Raw genomic sequence first — 22,757 nt, 5'->3', positions numbered from 1 at the left:
TGACTTGTACACTTAAAATGTTTGGAATTGTTTAATCATTTACCTTCACAGCACTAGTGTTATTCTGAGACCCTCGTACTATGACAGTAGCACCGTACATTCGGGAACGCTGTTTAAATGACACTGAAATGTTGTACGTTTGGGATATGTGCTGAATGGAGGGTGAATTAGGGTCAGGTACCGGTTGAAGAATTCCAGCAATTGGTAGCTCAAACATCAGCACCAAGGGAAGCAGCTCCTAAAATGAAATGATGAGAGCCCAAAGCAGATATTTAAAGCATTATACATTTAGACATGTGTCCAATTCATTAGTTATCTTCTGAGGACGGAATTTTAAAACATAAATTATTTTCTATTATAGACTTAAGCTAGGGTAGACTACATAAAGTTTCATATATGAAAGGAGCCTTTTGTGAAACTTCAGAGTTTGTGATTTCTATTCCTTGGTGCATTTCTTCTTAGGCCTCTTTTTTTTTTAATCATTTCAGAATCATCAGAGAAACTGAGTCAGATAATATCCAGAACATCTCTAAGAAACATCTTCAATGGAAGAAAGTTTATAAGTAATATAGAAACTTATTTTTTTAATCTGCAATAAAAAATTAGATAACAAATGCCAAAGCAGACACTGAAACAACTTTTGCCACTATTTCCTATTTATTACATGTATGAATTGGTTATAAAATAATAAATTATGATTTTGTTTTAAAGCCTAACCCAAATGTCACTGACAGTGATCTACAGTATTAAAGTAAAAAATAGTTACCCGAATTCTAACTCGGGCAGATTCCACTCCTGCAGGCTGCCCTGCTATAGATACCTGCAGAAGGAAAAAAATACAGAGATTTATTTTAATTGAGCCTATATCTGCTTTTCCAGGTATCGATATCCCTGCTACTCCAAATGTCATCTGGGGACAAATAGCATCAGCATTATCTGGGAGCTTGTTGAAAATGAACATCTCAGGCCCTAAACCCAGACCTGCTTAATCATTTTAACAAGATCCTTAGGTGATTTGTGTCAACTGATGTACATCACCCCCTGGATTTACATAAAACCTTAACACACTCCATGAGGCCATCCCACCCCCTTCATAATTACCCTTGCTCACTGCATTCCGTAATAGCTGGTAATAATTGCTACCCCAGCCCCCTCTGGGACCCCCTGGATCTTCCCATGATCTGTCAACTACAGAATTATCTATCAGGGAAGTGAAGGTTCCAGGACACTACTCTGGGGTGAGATGCCAAACCAGCTGCTAAATATTTCAAATACTGTCCTAGCTCTTCACTATGGCTGTCGGTCTGGTCCCTTGTGTAGGCATCCCACTGTCACTGTGAGTCCCTGCAGACAAAAGATGATATCTTATTCATCTTTGTTGTCAACACAGTTCCTATTATTTGTGATTAACTTTGAAGGGAGAAGCCTTCCAAATAACACAAACAACACCATCTATTCTTCAAGTATTGAAAGTGCTTTCATGTGGGCAGGTGAGTTTCATTTGTTTCCAAACAGAACAACTAGAAAGAATGGGCAGAAACTGGAAATAAACATAATTTGGTCAACTAAGGAAGAGGTGAATGGAAGAACTGGCTTCTCTGGGCACTCATCGATCATCTCTCAGAAAGTAATCTGGGGTAGCCTGGGAGACCACCCGTTAGGATAATAACCCAAGACATAATCCAAGCAGTGAACAGGTGCTTGGACTAGACAAAACCTCAGGCCCCTTCCTGAATGACATGCTTTCTGAGCCTTCCTTTAGAGGCTCTCATTTTATGCAGTCATCACATCCTCCCATCTTCTACCAACCATTTAGGGATCAAGTGGTTAGGGCCCACTTACAACTTCTCTCCTGAACAAAAAGCAGAGAGAACATCTTCAACCTCCTTGCAGGGGTTGCACAATCTATACTACATGCCGTCTGTATGATTATTGTTTTGTTCTCATCTCTCAAAAAAAGATAAACATCCTGAAAATTCAGGCTGTAATTCAATTCCATAAAAGTTCATGGGAAAAGACAAGTCACCTGGTTGCTTTTTTCTGCTTGGTTATTCCTGTTGGAATCTGGAAAGTGGATGTGGCACCCAGTTTCTTCCATTACTTTTTTAATATTGTTACCACCTTTGCCAATTACATGTGAATGTTCTGTATGTGAAACATCCATCTTCAAGGTGACTCGATTGCTCTATGTGGAAATAATGTATTATTACTCAATGCATGAAAAAAGAAGGATCAACCCACTAAAACACTTTTCCACTAAGAGTTATAGGATTAATTAAAAAAAGTGAGCCAGCAGGAAATCTTACAGATTTCTTAATGAAGATCATCTTAATCTACAAATGTTCGAAATACTACTCATTTATTTTTGCTATAAAAAAAGGAATTCTCATTTCAAAATAAATTTGTCACAATGAAAAGATATTCTCTTTTCCAAGATAATGGTTTAGAAAGTAAGCTTTAAATAAAGCCCCCTACAATTAGAAATGACTAATTTTCTCTTTAATAGACATTATTAGTGAAACATTTAGTTCAAATAACTAAAAACAGATGAAAACAAAAGTACAAGACTGAAAATGTACATGCTAATAGGACTATGGGACTAAGATGATAAAAAACTAGAAATAAAAATAAAGCTCAAAACTGTGAAATAAGGAAGAATTTACAAGTGTCGTTTTCATAATTTATATCTTAGCTGCATTACTAAAAAGCAGATCTATTATTCTGGTGGTGGGAATAACGGTTAGGAAGAGATCAAAAAGCATAAATTTCTAGTAGAGAACATGGCTTAAATAAGCAAATACAAAATAAAATGTAAAATTCCAAGATACAAGAATAAAAAAAATTGCAGTCATCCTGGAATCCACGTACATAATTTTAGGAAATTCAGTGTTGTAAAACTGTAAAAACTAACATGAAATCTTTTCTTATTTATACAAATATTGAAATTCTTCAGTCATTAGAAAGTAAAAGTAAAAAGTCAAAATACAAGATGTCAAAATATCTATAATTTTTGAACTTCTGGAGTCTTAGATTTTAAATTGATACCCATTAATACTTTGATTTTTAAACTTAGTTCTTTCAGTTTAACCTTTGAAATACAGGAAAAGACACATCCACGTTTTTAGAGAATATAAGTCTGAAATATTTAATAATTATAAGGCATTGGATTCTTAAAAATTAAAAAAAAAAAAAAAAGAACAAAAGAAAGACACAGGAAGAGATTGGAAATCATTCCAGTGAAATACCAGGCAGCATAATATAATGCATAAGAGCCAGACAGCCTGGCTCTGAATGCCACCTCCCCACTTATCAGTTCTGGGATCTTGAGATGATTACTTAATATCTCTGAGCCAAGTTGGTTATAAGGATTAAACAAATTAATATTTGTAAAATGTAAGGTGCATAGCAAAGTGCCTGGCACATAATGAGTGCTTTACAAATTTCTTTTTGTGCCAACACATACCACTATATACAAAATCATTCCCAAATGCCTCGTTGCTCAGATGTGGCCCTCTCTCTCAAGCTAAGCCAACTTGAAAGGTGAAATCACTGCCCTCCCCACTACATGGGATCTGACACCCAGGGGAGAGAATCTCCCTGGCAACATGGAATATGACTCCTGGGGAGGAATGTAGACCCATGGGATGGAGAACATCTTCTTGACCAAAAGGGGGACATGAGAGGAAATGAAAAAGCTTCAGTGGCAGAGAGATTCCAAAGAGCTGAGAGGTCACTCTGGTGGGCACTCTTACGCACAATATAGACAACCTTTTTTAGGTTCTAATGAATTGGAATAGCTAGCAGTAAATACCTGAAACTATCAAACTACAACCCAGAACCCATGAATCTTGAAGAGGACTGTATAAAAACTTAGCTTATGAGGGGTGACAATGTGACTGGGAAAGCCATGTGGATCACACTCCCCTTTGTCTAGTTTATGGATGGATGAGTAGGAAAATGGGGGAAGGGAAAAAAAAAGGCACCCAGTGTTCTTTTTAAACTTTAATTGTTCTTTTTCACTTTAATTTTTATTCTTACTATTTTTGTGTGTGTGGTAATGAAAATGCCAAAAATTAATTTTGGTGATGAATGTACAACTATATAATGGGACTGTAAACAACTGAATGTATGCTTTGTTTTGCATGACTGCATGGTATGTGAAAATATCTCAATAAAAATGAATTAAAAAAAAATGTAAGGTGTGTAGCAAAGTGCCTGGCACATAATGAGGGCTTTACAAGTGTTTTTTCTGCCATCACATACTTACCGCTATATAGAAAATCACTCTAGTTTTCTACTACTGCATCATAAAGTCAAATATGTTAAATTTTGTGACTTGTGTAACTTACCCTGTACTAATCAGGGCCACTGTTTCTGAAGATGACATTTACATGTATAACATATATACATATGTACATAAATAAATATATACACGTACATAGATACATACAGATATATCATATTGTTCAATTATCTAACAGGAGAGAATCTATTCAAATTTTACACAGAACTTTATATCCATTGTAGAATTGCATGTGCTTATTTTTAAACCCACCATTACTTTTATCCTGGTTTTTTCTTCTCCAAATTGTTCTTTCACAACATCTTGAAGTAGCCCTTGCAGAGCCAAGGCTCTGAGATCTGAGTCTCCTTAATATTCACTTACTTTTGTGTCCAAGACAGACATGATCATTTCCTTGGCTTCTTTAACATCTTCTTTCTTTCCAGAAACCTTAATATGGGGATCTATAAGAAATCAGAAACACAGTACTCACATGAAACCCCAAACTTTCTGCTTTTAAATTAATGTTACAGTATAAGAAAAGAGATTCCATAATTAATCCAATATTTGATTCATTGTAGAGGTGTTATCACTGTCACAGAAAGAGGAATATGGAAAATATCCCAACTGTGCATTTATCTGTGGCTTTTTTCCCTTCTGAAAACTAGCTAAATCATTTAACCTTAAATTCAATTGCAAAATAAGTATATCATATAATTTTTATAAACACATAAGCCATCTATAAATTCAGTTTATTAACTGAGCTCTTGCTTTGTTCCAGGCCCTGTTCCATTAAATGCATTAGCTCTTGTAATCCACCCCACAGCTCTCTTGGGTAGTCTACAGAGGAAACTAAGGCAAAGAGAGGTCTGGTAACTTTCCCCAGAAACTACTTGGAGGTTGATTATTACAATCCAATGTATTCCAACTCTAGATCCATACTTTAAATTATGTGATGACTTAGTTTAAAAGATATTCTTACAAGTCAAGGTTATTGAGGAAAAAAATTTTAATTTTCAGTAATATTTAATTTAGCATTTATTCAGAATTAGCATTGTATTAGTAATAAATGCTATATCTATTGTTTATTATTATTACTGAATTTTAAAAAGGAAAGCATTCATTCATTCAACAAATATTTTCTGAATATCTATTATGTATCAAGCAGTGTTCTAGCTGTTGGGGATATAACAGTGAAGAACAAATACCCTGTCCACATGGAGCTTACAGTCTTGTGTACAGAGACAGAAATGAACCAAATAAATAACTTAGCTTGTATATTAGAATATATATATTATGAAAAGAAGACAAAACATAGCAAGATAAAAGGATGAGGAGCACCATGCGTGGGTATGGAGGGAGGAGGGGGGCAAGGCCCCTTTGAAATGTTGCTGAGGGAGCTAAGCCGGAGTCTTCCAGGCAGAGGGAGACATCAGAGCTGAGGCCCAGGGTGGGGATATGTCTCTTAAATTCTTCACTCAGGTTTCAGGTTGCCCCAGAAACCTAGGTGTTCTATTCCCCTACAGGTCAGCCTGATGTAGGCCACGACCTGCAGGGAGTTCTATACCCATTAGCTTTAGTGATAAAGCTGAATAACACAGAGATTATTGTCATAATCACCACAATCACCCTAACCCTTAGGAATGCCTACCATGTACTCAGTTCTTCAAGGCCTTTATATACTGTGCTACACCCCTCACCCCAAGACAGACAGCAAACGTTTACTGAGCATCTTTCACAATTAACAAGCAGTTCTACCTCAGTCCTTTAAACTCGGCTAACCAATCAATACTCATAAGGAATCTTAATCACCTGGTGGGTGATAGATTTCACGTGGTACTGTGATCGCTTCACACGGCAGTCCAGTCAAAAATCAATGTCATGGTGAGCACACCATATTCTTAAGGTATAATTGGGCGATAAGAATAGAAAAAGGAAGGAGGGGAACTCTTAGAGCTTGGATGGTGAAATCAGAGTTCACAGCAGTGTCCAGGGCTTCAGAGAAGAGGACTGCCCTGGCCTCCTGGGGACACTCCAGCAGCCATGCTCCACTGGGTCCCTGCCATCACCCTGTGTCCTGCCAGCTTCTCTTGGCTTTAGGGGTCTCTTTATCCTGTTCTTACTTCCTCCTCTGACACTTGCCTTCTCCCATATATGAACACTATGAAAATCAAAGGCCCTAAGATGGGTTGAAACTTTCACAATGTTTAAGTATCAGGTATTATAAGGGGAGGAACCTAAAAGCAGGGCCAACGGGATTCCCAGCCACCACAAGGAGGGAGAGCATCGTGGAATCCCACCACTTTCACATCCGTTGCTCCCTAACGCATCCTAACAGGACCGCCTCTTCTCTGTAATACTCTAGCCAACTTGTGCCACAGTTATATAAACAGAGTTTTCACCAGTAATTCTTATTATATTCATTATAACTCTCCTAGGCAATATTTACATGAAGAGCTATCTACATTCAAAATTTCAGTCTCAATTCTGCTTATCTGGTTTAATTTATTGTAAACTGACACTGATGTTAATCTGTATTGAAAATGTTCCCTATCACAATGGGTGATTAGAACCCAGTGTTTCTCAAACCATGCCTGCCCATAAGACTCATCTGCAGCACTTGTTAAAATACAAGTTCCGAGGGGAGGCGGGGCAAGATGGCGGACTGGTGAGCTGTATGTTTTAGTTACTCCTCCAGGAAAGTAGGTAGAAAGCCAGGAACTGCGTGCACTGGACACCACAGAGCAATCTGACTTTGGGCATACTTCATACAACACTCATGAAAACGTGGAACTGCTGAGATCAGCGAAATCTGTAAGTTTTTGTGGCCTGGGGACCGGCACCCCTCCCTGCCAGGCTCAGTCCCGTGGGAGGAGGGGCTGTCAGCTCCAGGAAGGAGAAGGGAGAACTGCAGTGGCAGCCCTTATCAGAAACTCATGCTACTGATCCAAACTCCAACCATAGATAGACTGTGACCAGACACCAGAGAATCTGAGAGCAGCCAGCCCAGCAGAGAGGAGACAGGCATAGAAAAAAACAACACGAAAAACTCCAAAATAAAAGCGGAGGATTTTTGGAGTTCTGGTGAACATAGAAAGGGGAAGGGCAGAGCTCAGGCCCTGAGGCTCATATGCAAATCCCGAAGAAAAGCTGATCTCTCTGCCCTGTGGACCTTTCCTTAATGGCCCTAATTGCTTTGTCTCTTAGCATTTCAATAACCGATTAGATCTCTGAGGAGGGCCCTTTTTTTTAATCCTTTTTTCTTTTTCTAAAACAATTACTCTAAGAAGCCCAATACAGAAAGCTTCAAAGACTTGCAATTTGGGCAGGTCAAGACAAGAGCAGAACGAAGAGAGCTCTGAGACAAAAGGCAATAATCCAGTGGCTGAGAAAATTCACTAAACACCACAACTTCCCAAGAAAAGGGGGGTGTCCGCTCACAGCCATCATCCTGGTGGACAGGAAACACTCCTGCCCGTCGCCAGCCCCATAGCCCAGAACTGCCCCAGACAACCCAGTGGAACGGAAGCGCTTCAAATAACAGGCACACACCACAAAACTGGGTGTGGACATTAGCCTTCCCTGCAACCTCAGCTGATTGTCCCAGAGTTGGGAAGGTGGAGCAGTGTGAATTAACAAAGCCCCATTCATCCATTATTTCAGCAGACTGGGAGCCTCCCTACACAGCCCAGCAGCCCAGAACTGCCCTGGGGGGATGGCACTCACCTGTGACATAGCACAGTCATCCCTCAACAGAGGACCTGGGGTGCACAGCCTGGAAGAGGGGCCCACTTGCAAGTCCCAGGAGCCATACGCCAATACCAAGGACTTGTGGGTCAGTGGCAGAGACAAACTGTGGCAGGAATGAACTGAAGGATTAGACTATTGCAGCAGCTTTAAAACTCTAGGATCACCAGGGAGATTTGATTGTTAGAGCCACCCCCCTCCCTGACTGCCCAGAAACACGCCCCGTATACAGGGCAGGCAACACCAACTACACACGCAAGCTTGGTACACCAATTGGACCCCACAAGACTCACTCCCCCACTCACCAAAAAGGCTAAGCAGGGGAGAACTGGCTTGTGGAGAACAGGTGGCTCATGGACGCCACCTGCTGGTTAGTTAGACAAAGTGTACTCCACAAAGCTGTAGATCTGATAAATTAGAGATAAGGACTTCAATTGGTCTACAAATCCTAAAAGAACCCTATCAAGTTCAGCTAATGCCACGAGGCCAAAAACAACAGAAAATTATAAAGCATATGAAAAAACCAGATAATATGGATAACCCAAGCCCAAGCACCCCAATCAAAATATCAGAAGAGACACAGCACCTAGAGCAGCTACTCAAAGAACTAAAGATGAACAATGAGACCATAGAGTACGGGATACAAAGGAGATCAAGAAGACCCTAGAAGAGCATAAAGAAGACATTGCAAGACTAAATAAAAAAATGGATGATCTTATGGAAATTAAAGAAACTGTTGACCAAATTAAAAAGATTCTGGACACTCATAGTACAAGACTAGAAGAAGTTGAACAACGAATCAGTGACCTGGAAGATGAAAGAATGGAAAATGAAAGCATAAAAGAAAGAATGGGGAAAAAAATTGAAAAAATCGAAATGGACCTCAGGGATATGATAGATAATATGAAATGTCCGAATATAAGACTCATTGGTGTTCCAGAAGGGGAAGAAAAGGGTAAAGGTCTAGGAAGAGTATTCAAAGAAATTGTTGGGGAAAACTTCCCAAATCTTCTAAACAACATAAATACACAAATCATAAATGCTCAGCGAACTCCAAATAGAATAAATCCAAATAAACCCACTCCGAGACATATTCTGATCACACTGTCAAATACGGAAGAGAAGGAGCAAGTTCTGAAAGCAGCAAGAGAAAAGCAATTCACCACATAGAAAGGAAACAGCATAAGACTAAGTAGTGACTACTCAGCAGCCACCATGGAGGCAAGAAGGCAGTGGCACGATATATTTAAAATTCTGAGTGAGAAAAATTTCCAACCAAGAATACTTTATCCAGCAAAGCTCTCCTTCAAATTTGAGGGAGAGCTTAAATTTTTCACAGCCAAACAAATGCTGAGAGAATTTGCTAACAAGAGACCTGCCCTACTAGAGATACTAAAGGGAGCCCTACAGACAGAGAAACAAGGAAAGGACAGAGAGACTTGGAGAAAGGTCCAATACTAAAGAGATTCGGTATGGGTACAATAAAGGATATTAATAGAGAGAGGGGAAAAATATGACAAACACAAACCAAAGGATAAGATGGCTGATACAAGAAATGCCTTCACGGTTACAACGTTGAATGTAAATGGATTAAACTCCCCAATTAAAAGATATAGATTCGCAGAATGGATCAAAAAAAATGAACCATCAGTATGTTGCATACAAGAGACTCATCTTAGACACAGGGACACAAAGAAACTGAAAGTGAAAGGATGGAAAAAAATATTTCATGCAAGCTACAGCCAAAAGAAAGCAGGTGTAGCAATATTAATCTCAGATAAAATAGGCTTTAAATGCAGGGATGTTTTGAGAGACAAAGAAAGCCACTACATACTAATAAAAGGGGCAATTCAACAAGAAGAAATAACAATCGTAAATGCCTATGCACCCAATCAAGGTGCCACAAAACACATGAGAGAAACACTGGCAAAACTAAAGGAAGCAATTGATGTTTCCACAATAATTGTGGGAGACTTCAACACATCACTCTCTCCTATAGATAGATCAACCAGACAGAAGACCAATAAGGAAATTGAAAACCTAAACAATCTGATAAATGAATTAGATTTAACAGACATACACAGGACATTACATCCCAAATCACCAGGATACACATACTTTTCTAGTGCTCATGGAACTTTCTCCAGAATAGATCATATGCTGGGACATAAAACAAGCCTCAATAAATTTAAAAAGATTGAAATTATTCAAAGCACATTCTCTGACCACAATGGAACACAATTAGAAGTCAATAACCATCAGAGACTTAGAAAATTCACAAATACTTGGAGGTTAAACAACACCCTCCTAAACAATCAGTGGGTTAACGAAGAAATAGCAAGACAAATTGCTAAATATATAGAGACGAATGAAAATGAGAATACAACATACCAAAACCTATGGGATGCAGCAAAAGCAGTGCTAAGGGGGAAATTTATAGCACTGAACGCATATATTAAAAAGGAAGAAAGAGCCAAAATCAAAGAACTAATGGATCAACTGAAGAAGCTAGAAAATGAACAGCAAACCAATCCTACACCAAGTAGAAGAAAATAAATAACAAGGATTAAAGCAGAAATAAATGACATAGAGAACAAAAAAACAATAGAGAGGATACATATCACCAAAAGTTGGTTCTTTGAGAAGATCAACAAGATTGACAAGCCCCTAGCTAGACTGACAAAATCAAAAAGAGAGAAGACCCATATAAACAAAATAATGAATGAAAAAGGTGACATAACTGCAGATCCTGAAGAAATTAAAAAATTTATAAGAGGATACTATGAACAACTATATGCCAACAAACTGGATAATGTAGAGGAAATGGACAATTTCCTGGAAACATATGAACAACCTAGACTGACCAGAGAAGAAATAGAAGACCTCAACCAACCCATCACAAGCAAAGAGATCCAATCAGTCATCAAAAATCTTCCCACAAATAAATGCCCAGGGCCAGATGGCTTCACAGGGGAATTCTACCAAACGTTCCAGAAAGAACTGACACCAATCTTACTCAAACTCTTTCAAAACATTGAAGAAAGTGGAACACTACCTAACTCATTTTATGAAGCTAACATCAATCTAATACCAAAACCAGGCAAAGATGCTACAAAAAAGGAAAACTACCGGCCAATCTCCCTAATGAATATAGATGCAAAAATCCTCAACAAAATACTTGCAAATCGAACCCAAAGACACATTAAAAAAATCATACACCATGACCAAGTGGGGTTCATTCCAGGCATGCAAGGATGGTTCAACATAAGAAAATCAATCAATGTATTACAACACATTAACAAGTCAAAAGGGAAAAATCAATTGATCATCTCAATAGATGCTGAAAAAGCATTTGACAAAATCCAACATCCCTTTTTGATAAAAACACTTCAAAAGGTAGGAATTGAAGGAAACTTCCTGAACATGATAAAGAGCATATATGAAAAACCCACAGCCAGCATAGTACTCAACGGTGAGAGACTGAAAGCCTTCCCTCTAAGATCAGGAACAAGACAAGGATGCCCGCTGTCACCACTGTTATTCAACATTGCGCTGGAAGTGCTAGCCAGGGCAATCCGGCAAGACAAAGAAATAAAAGGCATCCAAATTGGAAAAGAAGAAGTAAAACTGTCATTGTTTGCAGATGAGATGATCTTATATCTAGAAAACCCTGAGAAATCGACGATACAGCTACTAGAGCTAATAAACAAATTTAGCAAAGTAGCGGGATACAAGATTAATGCACAGAAGTCAGTAATGTTTCTATATGCTAGAAATGAACAAACTGAAGAGACACTCAAGAAAAAGATACCATTTTCTATAGCAACTGTGCCGATTTGAATGTATTGTGTCCCCCAGATGCCATTATCTTTGTGGTCTTGTGTGGGGCAGACCCTTGGGTGCTGGTTGGATTTGCTTGGAGTGTGCCCCACCCAGCTGTGGGAGATAATTTTGATGAGATGTTCCCATGGAGGCGTGGCCCCACCCATTCAGGGTGGGCCTTGATTGGTGGAGCTATATAAATGAGCTGACTCGGGGGGAAGAAGGAGTGCAGCTGTGAGTGATGTTTTGAAGAGAAGCAAGCTTGCTAGAGAGGAACGTCCTGAGAGAAAGCCATTTTGAAACCAGAACTTAGGAGCAGATGCCAGCCACGTGCCTTCCCAGCTAACAGAAGTTTTCCGGACGCCATTGGCCATCCTCCAGTGAAGGTACCCGATTACTGATGTGTTACCTTGGACACTTTATGGCCTTAAGACTGTAACTGTGTAGCTAAATAAACCCCTTTTTATAAAAGCCAACCCATCTCTGGTGTTTTGCATTCTGCAGCATTAGCAAACTAAAACAGATTTTGGTACCAGAGAAGTGGGGTGCTTTTTGCTGCTGAGTTTGCAAATACCAAACATGTTGGAATGGCTTCTCAAATGGATAATGGGGAGTTTCTGGGAGAGTTGTGAGGAGCTTGATAGAAAAGGCCAAAACTGCTTTAAAGAAACTGTTTGTGGAAATATGGACTCTAAAGATACTTCTGATGAGGCCTTGAACAGAAATGATGAATGTGTTGTCGCAAACTGGAAGAAAGGCGATCCTTGTTTTAAAGTGGCAGAGAATTTGGCAAAATTGAGTCCTGGTGTCAGATGGAAGGAAGAATCTGGAAGCAACAACCTGGAATACTTAGCTGAGGAGATCTCCAGACTACGTGTGGAGGACATATCCTGGCTTCTCCTTGCAGCTTATGGTAAAATGCAAGCAGAGAGAGAGAAACTTAGAACTGAACTCTTGGGTTCAAAGAGACCAGAAGCTGATCGCTTTGAAAATTACAAGCTTCCAGGGGGTGGAATCCCAGAAGCTACAGCCCAACGTGAGGATATAACCAAACACTCAAGAAAAAGATACCATTTTCAATAGCAACTAAAAAAATCAAGTACCTAGGAATAAACTTAACCAAAGATGTAAAAGACCTATACAAAGAAAACTACATAACTCTACTAAAATAGAAGAGGACCTTAAAAGATGGAAAAATATTCCACGTTCATGGATAGGAAGGCTAAATGTCATTAAGATGTCAATTCTACCCAAACTCATCTACAGATTCAATGCAATCCCAATCAAAATTCCAACAACCTACTTTGCAGACTTGGAAAAGCTAGTTATCAAATTTATTTGGAATGGGAAGATACCTCGAATTGCTAAAGACACTCTAAAAAAGAAAAACGAAGTGGGAGGACTTACACTGCCTGACTTTGAAGCTTATTATAAAGCCACAGTTGCCAAAACAGCATGGTACTGGCACAAAGATAGACATATAGATCAATGGAATCGAATTGAGAATTCAGAGATAGACCCTCAGATCTATGGCCGACTGATCTTTGATAAGGCCCCCAAAGTCACTGAACTGAGTCATAATGGTCTTTTCAACAAATGGGGCTGGGAGAGTTGGATATCCATATCCAAAAGAATGAAAGAGGACCCCTACCTCACCCCCTACACAAAAATTAACTCAAAATGGACCAAAGATCTCAATATAAAAGAAAGTACCATAAAACTCCTAGAAGATAATGTAGGAAAACATCTTCAAGACCTTGTATTAGGTGGCCACTTCCTAGACTTTACACCCAAAGCACAAGCAACAAAAGAAAAAATAGATAAATGGGAACTCCTCAAGCTTAGAAGTTTCTGCACCTCAAAGGAATTTCTCAAAAAGGTAAAGAGGCAGCCAACTCAATGGGAAAAAATTTTTGGAAACCATGTATCTGACAAAAGACTGATATTTTGCATATATAAAGAAATCCTACAACTCAATGACGATAGTAAAGACAGCCCAATTATAAAACGGGCAAAAGATATGAAAAGACAGTTCTCTGAAGAGGAAATACAAATGGCCAAGAAACACATGAAAAAATGTTCAGCTTCACTAGCTATTAGAGAGATGCAAATTAAGACCACAATGAGATACCATCTAACACCGATTAGAATGGCTGCCATTAAACAAACAGGAAACTACAAATGCTGGAGGGGATGTGGAGAAATTGGAACTCTTATTCATTGTTGGTGGGACTGTATAATGGTTCAGACACTCTGGAAGTCAGTCTGGCAGTTCCTTAGAAAACTAGAAATAAAGTTACCATTCGATCCAGCGATTGCACTTCTCGGTATATACCCGGAAGATCGGAAAGCAGTGACACAAACAGATATCTGCACGCCAATGTTCATAGCAGCATTATTCACAATTGCCAAGAGATGGAAACAACCCAAATGTCCTTCAACAGATGAGTGGATAAATAAAATGTGGTATATACACACGATGGAATACTACGCGGCAGTAAGAAGGAACGATCTCGTGAAACATATGACAACATGGATGAACCCTGAAGACATAATGCTGAGCGAAATAAGCCAGGCACAAAAAGAGAAATATTATATGCTACCACTAATGTGAACTTTGAAAAATGTAAAACAAATGGTTTATAATGTAGAATGTAGGGGAACTAGCAATAGAGAGCAATTAAGGAAGGGGGAACAATAATCCAAGAAGAACAGATAAGCTATTTAACATTCTGGGGATGCCCAGGAATGACTATGGTCTGTTAATTTCTGATGGATATAGTAGTAACAAGTTCACAGAAATGTTGCTATATTAGGTAACTTTCTTGGGGTAAAGTAGGAGCATGTTGGAAGTTAAGCAGTTATCTTAGGTTAGTTGTCTTTTTCTTACTCCCTTGTTATGGTCTCTTTGAAATGTTCTTTTATTGTATGTTTGTTTTCTTTTTAACTTTTTTTTCATACAGTTGATTTAAAAAAGAAGGGAAAGTTAAAAAAAAAAAAGAAAAACAAGGAAAAAAAGATGTAGTGCCCCCTTGAGGAGCCTGTGGAGAATGCAGGGGTATTCGCCTACCCCACCTCGATGGTTGCTAACGTGACCACAGACATAGGGGACTGGTGGTTTGATGGGTTGAGCCCTCTACCATAGGTTTTACCCTTGGGAAGACGGTTGCTGCAAAGGAGAGGCTAGGCCTCCCTATGGTTGTGCCTAAGAGCCTCCTCCCGAATGCCTCTTTGTTGCTCAGATGTGGCCCTCTCTCTCTGGCTAAGCCAACTTGAAAGATGAAATCACTGCCCTCCCCACTACGTGGGATCAGACACCCAGGGGAGTGAATCTCCCTGGCAATGTGGAATATGACTCCCGGGGAGGAATGTAGACCCGGCATCGTGGGATGGAGAACATCTTCTTGACCAAAAGGGGGATGTGAAAGGAAATGAAATAAGCTTCAGTGGCAGAGAGATTCCAAAAGGAGCTGAGAGGTCACTCTGGTGGGCACTCTTACGCACACTTTAGACAACCCTTTTTAGGTTCTAAAGAATTGGGGTAGCTGGTGGTGCATACCTGAAACTATCAAACTACAACCCAGAACCCATGAATCTCGAAGACAATTGTATAAAACTGTAGCTTATGAGGGGTGACAATGGGATTGGGAAAGCCATAAGGACCACACTCCACTTTGTCTAGTTTATGGATGGATGAGTAGAAAAATAGGGGAAGGAAACAAACAGTGTTTTTTTTTTACTTCAATTGCTCTTTTTCACTCTAATTATTATTCTTGTTATTTTTGTGTGTGTGCTAAGGAAGGTGTCAGGGATTCATTTAGGTGATGAATGTACAACTATGTAATGGTACTGTAAACAATCTAAAGTACGATTTGTTTTGTATGACTGCGTGGTATGTGAATATATCTCAATAAAATGATTAAAAAAAAAAAATACAAGTTCCTAGGCCTGTTAACAGACCCAGGAGTCAGCATTTTATACGTTTTCCAAGTGCTTAAATTAAGTATAGAGAACAACAGATTAAGCCACATAAAAATTTTAGTTGTAGTCTCTTATCAGCCAAATTTTCAGTAATATTTAATTTAGCATTTATTCAGAATTAGCACTGTATTAGTAATAAACGCTACATTAATTGTTTATTCTAATAAAATAAACTAACAGTAAGTATGCAGTAGTACGGTAATCTGAAAACCTATTACTTCACCTATTACTTTACAGGTCGAATAATTACATTAAAATTCATAAGCATCTGTAGGACAGGAAACCTTAGATCCAATTTAACAAAAATCTGGTTTTCCACTATTCTTTGCATCAACAGAACAATAAATAAAATTAAAAACAAAGCCTCTATGAAAATATACCTTATTTTAAAATGAAAGAGCACCATCTAGTGACCAAAGTTATAAATTATCAATGGTTATAAATAGAAAAGTGTGTGCATGCAGGCAGACACACATACATACATACAGAACACATGTAAACACATAACATTGTCTCCAGTACCTGAGTTGGTGCCTGTATGTAAAATGGTCTTTGTTTTAGAAATCAAGTCTCATTAGGACAAAGAAAAACAAACATTACAAAATTCTGGTTTAGATTGCTGAGGTGGCCTACCAGCACTGTAACATCATACTTTTATTCCCTCTTTCGTCCTTGCTTAAAAGAAATATACAAATGTGTGCTCTTATTCCAAGCTGAACTTTAGAATTACTCACCTTAAATCCTGAAATATAGTTCTCTGCTTTCAATGAGTGTGACAGTTTAAAGTTCAACCTTGTCCATGAAATACAATAAGGAAGGTGGTTTAATCCACACTCATCTTAAAATACTTGACATTAAAGTCAATGTATTAACCACATTGATAAACATAAAAATGAGGAAAAGATTAGCTATAAAGTCTGGAGGATGACAGACAAATGTCCCCACCCCCCAAATTAACTACTTCAAGGGGCAATGTGAATTTCGGCATGCAAGCTATATATAAATGCGCTGAACATATATATATATATATAGATATAGATATAGATATATAGATATAGATATAGATATATCTCCTTATAATAAGTCTTTAAGTTCCCTAGAGGTAGGGCCATGTTTTACTTAGTTTTGCAACCCCCACAATGCCAACTAGGTGGTAGACACTCAATAAACTGTTGGCAAATGGACTGATGCTCCTATGTTTTAGGAAATCGTTGAGTGGCAAGTGATAGAAGTCAGAAGGAAGCCTGAACTTCATATCCAAGGAGACCATATATATGTCCTGAACTTCCCAAAATAGTTCCGACTTCAAAGATAATGATCTCAGAACCTCTATAAAAAAACATAGAGAGCTTTCAAACTAATATTAGTCTAGATATTTGGTGCTTAGCTTCCTGCACTACCCATCTGCTCATATCCCTTTGGTGTCACCTAAGGAAGAGCAGACAATCAGGGAATAATTCAACTGTCACTGAGTAATGTAAAGCTGTAGGGACATGGGTATGAAATGGGATTTCGTATGAACATACTGCAAAAGAGAAAAGAAAATGTCTTTTTTTTTAAGCTGAACCTTTGAACAAAAATGTTCTTATGACTTCCATGTGGAAATCCATAAGGACTTGATAAGGCAACAATTGTTTTCATAAGAACACCTGCTAAAAACCACATTTTCAATAAAAATAAATTTTGAAAAGAGTTGGAACACTTATATGAACAAAAGTGAAGTTTAGTTATGGTTTTAAAAGATTATCTCTTGGTACTCTGGTTTTTACTACCCGGTTTTCCATCCCCGGAAACATTAGGGGGTATTTTACTGCCATTTCCTCCTGTTCTCATACCTAAACCTCCTTCCCACTCCACACCTAGACCACAGCAAAATCTATAGGAAGTACTCCTATCAGCCATTTCACTGTATTTATGATGCAGAAAGTAAGTAATGTGCTATTGACATGATGAATGCCAGCCATAAATCTCTCGCCAATGTTTGTAGGTACTTTTCAGTCCCCATGACAGTACTGCTGAGAAAGATTCAAACCCCACCCCAAATCACAAAAATTCTTTTATTCTCAGCATGTTCTTTTAGGGAGAGAAAAAAAAAAAACGGAAAAACACTTGTTTGACTAACCTGACTCCTCCTACTCAAAAAACCTCCAAAACAAAGATATTATATTAGTGTTGCAACTCATTTATGGGAGGAAAAGTTTCATATCATGGTTTAAAATCAGGATGACTTTGGTCTTAAGTTCATAGAGACCAATGGACAGAGTTTACCATCTATACAGTCTGAGGTCTTTTCAGTTTTGTTTAAAGTTAATTTTCTTTCTAAAAAGTCAACCTCTAAAGCTGTCTAACCAAGAGGGACATTAACTGGGGCCTGGGTCTTGACCCACCAATTTCAGAGATGGTCAGACTGAGGAACATCTCCAACTACTTCTGAAATCCCTGCAACCCTTGCAAAATACATCGATAATTTGGCAACTGGTTCCAAAGTGGTAATGGACGGATTGTTTATATACAGAAACCTGTGGCCCTACGCTCAGGATTTTGTCAAACAGCCAATATACATCAAATATCAGAAAAGGAACGTGCATCTCAAGGGAGTTGGGTGACTTGGAATCACATAGGGAAAGGTTAGGAAATCCCACAGATTATCACAGCGAGTATTAACATTTAATGATGTTGACTTTGCCACCAACTACAGATTCTTCTCCTTATGCTGTGGTGAAAATATGTGAGCTCCAAAGTCATAATGATAAATTCCAAAAAACAAGCTCTGTCATACACCTTGGAAAAATTACTGAATTTCTGGAGTATAGTTTCTTTAAAGAAAAAAAAAATGAGAGTTTGGTATGATCACTGCTATACAGTCTCATAAATCTAAATTACTTGGAATAAAACATTACTATGACGTTCTTACTCACAGTTAGCTAACATGATAATCAACTTTACTTTCCAACATTTTGCTATCTCATGATAAGGAGCTCACCATAAGCAGCATAATCTAAAATGTTTCCAAGAACCTTAAGCTGTGAGAGGTAAACACATGTGTCTGAAATAACCATCTGTTTCTGTGGGGAGGAAGAGCAGCCTCTAATCCTCGGCAATGGATCCACAACTGGCTTCAGAGACAGCCAGCTTGGCCTTTCCTTTTGTTTTGCATGCTCTAAGACTGTGCAATTTCATATCAAAGTGGATGAAGTGGAACATTCACCCCACTGGCATTTCCTGAATAATGTGTTTTTATGCAACAAACAAAATGCGCTGACAGCCCCATATGGAGATGGGATTCGACTTCAAACTCTATTTTGAGCCATGCCACAGCCCAAGATTAGATGCCAGTCAATACGTCCGCTATTTTGATCGCTTTTCCTTTAGGCTGACAAGTCACTTTCATGATCAGCAAAAGTGAATTCATCTCACAGTCAACAGCCACTGCCAATTTTTTTCTCTGAAACAAAAGAGTTTTGCTTGGATTCATGAGAAATAGACTTTCCTCTTAAACAAAAAGCTTTGTACATGTCAAATAACTTATCAATATCACCTTTTTAAAAATGAAGATACACACTTTATCAAAAGATGGGGAAAACCTGAGATGACTCATTAAATCTGCCTGGAAATGATTTTAAAAGGCTGAAACTGGACAACAGAACTCCAATGCACTATATGCTTATTTTGTAGCCAGTAATATAGATTCCAGATTCTTTGAAGGAATGCTTTTTGACAACAGAATTCCAATAAATTGAGCTAGAATAAAGGGCAGAGAATGTTTTGGAGATGGGCTAGAAGAGGACACTATTTCCAGAGCTCAAGTTATACGTACTTAAGGTAAAATGTTGTGAGCAGCCACAACACATCAGGCATTACAACTGGGATACAGGGAAAAAATCTTTTGCAGGCATCCCCTAAACCAATTCTGTTGCTTTAGGATAAGGCACAAAATCATACTTCTTTATCCTGTCTTAAAACAAAAATTAATCTTCTTAATAGCCAGACTAGAAGGGGAATAAACAGTGGGAAGTATGGAAGCCAATGTAATTTAAATTCAAAAACCTAATTTTCATGACAAAATATTTCCATCAGTATCCACAATCCGTCTACATACCATGATGGCCCACAATAACATCCCGTTGAAAGTCCATCTGATGGAATGGAACTTAATACTCAGCAGAGAAACAGAATAATCTTGACATGATAGTGATATGAATAAGTCAAAAGAGAAACTATGGCAAGCTTCTCAAGGGGTATTTCACTTCAACTATTTGGCAGTGATTGGAGATAAAAGTGCCCTCACCACTATGATAATGAGCATGTCGGGCAAGTTCTTGTTGAATGAAAGGGTTGGGAGGCATATTCCCATACCAAGATGAAAGCTATGCAACCTCAACTCAGTAGAAAAGAGCTACCAGCTTCAGAGAATCCAAAGTAAGCTGGAAGACAAATGAGAGCTTTTGCTGATGGAATACTGGTATTTCCAACACAATCTGCAATAAAAGAGTTCGCAATATAATAAAGCTGCATTATTAGAATTGCTCTCCACTGACCTTACAACTCTAAGAGGAAATAAGGCACAATAGAAGATGACGTAAATTGGACACATAAATTGGACACGTCTCTTTTTCTGTTAAGATTCCTATAGCCTTTATCAAAGCTGTTTGTTTAATCAGAAACAGGGTTAGGGATGCAGCAAAAATCTAGAAATAATCTAAAGGAAGCACAACAAAATACAAAGTACAAAGCAAAATCAAGGCATGCCAGATGAAATAAGCAAGAGCATATTATTTAAGGAGTGAGAGAATTAGAGAAAGGTAAACTACCTTATCTTATAAACCACCTTATCTTATTCAGCCTAAACTAAACTCCATGCATAACTGCAGAGTTGCTGTTCAGGTAGAAGGATTTGGATTTTTCAGAAAAAATCCAAAGCACAAGAGAAATCCTGCTTTGGAACCCGAAGGGTGAAAAATGAAAGCTAAAAACACAAAGCCTAACTCAATTAGTTTCCTGCAGTCTTCTGGCATCAGTGCATTATATTCCAGAGATAAGAGAGAGGATTCTGGGAAGGGGGAGGAAAGGAAACTAAGTGCCAGGAGGAAATCTGGAATCGTCAGAATGGTTTGTATATAACAACTCTAAGAAAGCACCGTTAGTGCTAGATTACTGCAAGGGAGGACGTGCACATACGTGTGAGCGAGAGTTAAGCAATGCTTATGCTAGTGGGAATGAAGTCACACTGCATGACAAAAACCCAGTAACACGAGGACCCAGAATGACAACGGGCATATAACAGAATGCTAAACTGAACACCAACCCTCTGGAATGGAAAAGAAACCCCAACTGGATGCCCCGCAGTCTATTTAATAAAGGAGGGGGCACTGAAGTGGGGATAAAGGAGTGTGCCAGGATACAGCATCCCCAGAAAACTGTACTGAGATAACAGCAAGTTATGCAAGAATTTCTAGGAGCCAGAAGTGACTAATCTTCATTCTCTCTCCAAGGAATGCCGATGTTCACAGTATACATGATGGGTCCCAGAGGTATGCCCGTGGTCCAAATCCAAATCGCTGTAATCTGTGGCCAGGGCCGTTTGTTCCTTGTTACAACAGCTGGAACTATTCGTGAAAAATCTTTACACACAACTGCTGGCTGCCATTAAAGACTAAGCAACCACGAGTTTTAGGGTTCACAAAGATTAGAAAAGGAAAGTCCCGTAAATGAAGACTTGACCACATCACGCCACATATTTAATCTTTTTGTTTTATGGACAGCCTACTATGAGAAGAAATTTAAGAACTAGAAATTCTGTCTTTGAGAACATTGGAGGAACAATTAAGGGAATATGTAGGAAACAGCAAAACCCTCAGGGCTGCAGTCCTAAAAATAACCTACCTATTGAAACTGGCATTAAAATTCTCCACCTTTCTCATCTTTGTTCTAAGATCTAGTGAGAAAATCTTATATATTGCAATTAAGAGCAGTGAATTATGGGTTCACACACCCTGTGTGTTAAAGACTGTTTTAAGCTTGTTTGTGATCTCATGAAATTTAGCAATTTTCACATTAAGCTAAATGGGCCTTAAATAAATTCATTCTGAAAATGCTTATCTTCTTATTCCTACTTTCTACAGATTAGCTGAACAGCTGTTAAAAGTTTTTTATGAAGCCTCATATACTGGGAACACTCAAAACTCTCCCCTCAATTATATATTACTTGTCTTTCTCATACCCTTTGTTAAGTGTTTCCACTAAGCAAGTAGGAATCAAAGGTCTTAATCTCTCAGTCTTAAGAGACTTACAGCTTTATGGGTGAAAAAATTTTAACTGTCAAATAACTTCAAAACTGTTCCTTTTATTTTAAAAATAAAGTTATTTTGAGGCCTAACAATTTCTAAATCAGGATTCACCCTCTAAAATTTGCCAAAAGGTAATACTCCTGCTTAAATATCTTAAATAAGGAAAAACTTTAGAGTTCTGTATTTAAAAAATGGCTTATCTTCTAAATGCAAGAAAGTATAGGCTTCTTACTAAAAATCACAGAAAATAAACATCACCCTCATTAGTTAGGTAAAGGTGACCAATTAGTGCTATCCTTTTTAACAAGAAGGAAGTTTTTCCTAAACACATTTTTTTTCCCTCTACAAAAAGCATATATACATCAAAAACTAAAACATAACATATGAATCCTTCCATAGGAGAATAGGCAAAAGACATGGATAAATAATTCAAAATAAAAATGGTCAATAATTACGAATAAAGGTCAACATTACTAAATAATCTTTTTATTTCTAAAACTGGCAAAGATATTTTAAATTATAAGGTCAACAAGAATATAGTTAGACAAAAACTCTAATATACTGTGAGTAGAAATAAACATTGGTATAAAATGCCTGGAAAGTAAGTAGGAAACATTAATGAAGAGTCGCAATATCAT

At 38.1% G+C, this 22,757-nt stretch overlaps 1 protein-coding gene across 3 annotated transcripts in view; it reads right to left on the bottom strand.

Moving 5' to 3' along the window:
- BICC1 (BicC family RNA binding protein 1) overlaps positions 1 to 22,757 on the bottom strand; it is a 354,290-nt gene that overhangs the window by 48,250 nt on the left and 283,283 nt on the right. For all 3 annotated transcript variants that reach the window (XM_037804387.1, XM_037804388.1, XM_037804390.1), the window contains exons 4-7: positions 4,667 to 4,746; positions 2,027 to 2,185; positions 767 to 820; positions 44 to 238 (exon numbers count right to left, since the gene is read on the bottom strand). In XM_037804387.1, coding sequence (XP_037660315.1) covers positions 44 to 238; positions 767 to 820; positions 2,027 to 2,185; positions 4,667 to 4,746 — 488 coding nt within the window. The remainder of the gene's footprint in view (positions 1 to 43; positions 239 to 766; positions 821 to 2,026; positions 2,186 to 4,666; positions 4,747 to 22,757) is intronic.

Source organism: Choloepus didactylus, chromosome 15 (assembly GCF_015220235.1).
Source record: "Choloepus didactylus isolate mChoDid1 chromosome 15, mChoDid1.pri, whole genome shotgun sequence".
In the NCBI taxonomy this organism is placed as follows: Eukaryota; Metazoa; Chordata; class Mammalia; order Pilosa; family Megalonychidae; genus Choloepus; species Choloepus didactylus.
The sequence above is the reverse complement of the archived record's forward strand: the minus strand, read 5'-3'. Positions and strand labels throughout refer to the sequence as shown.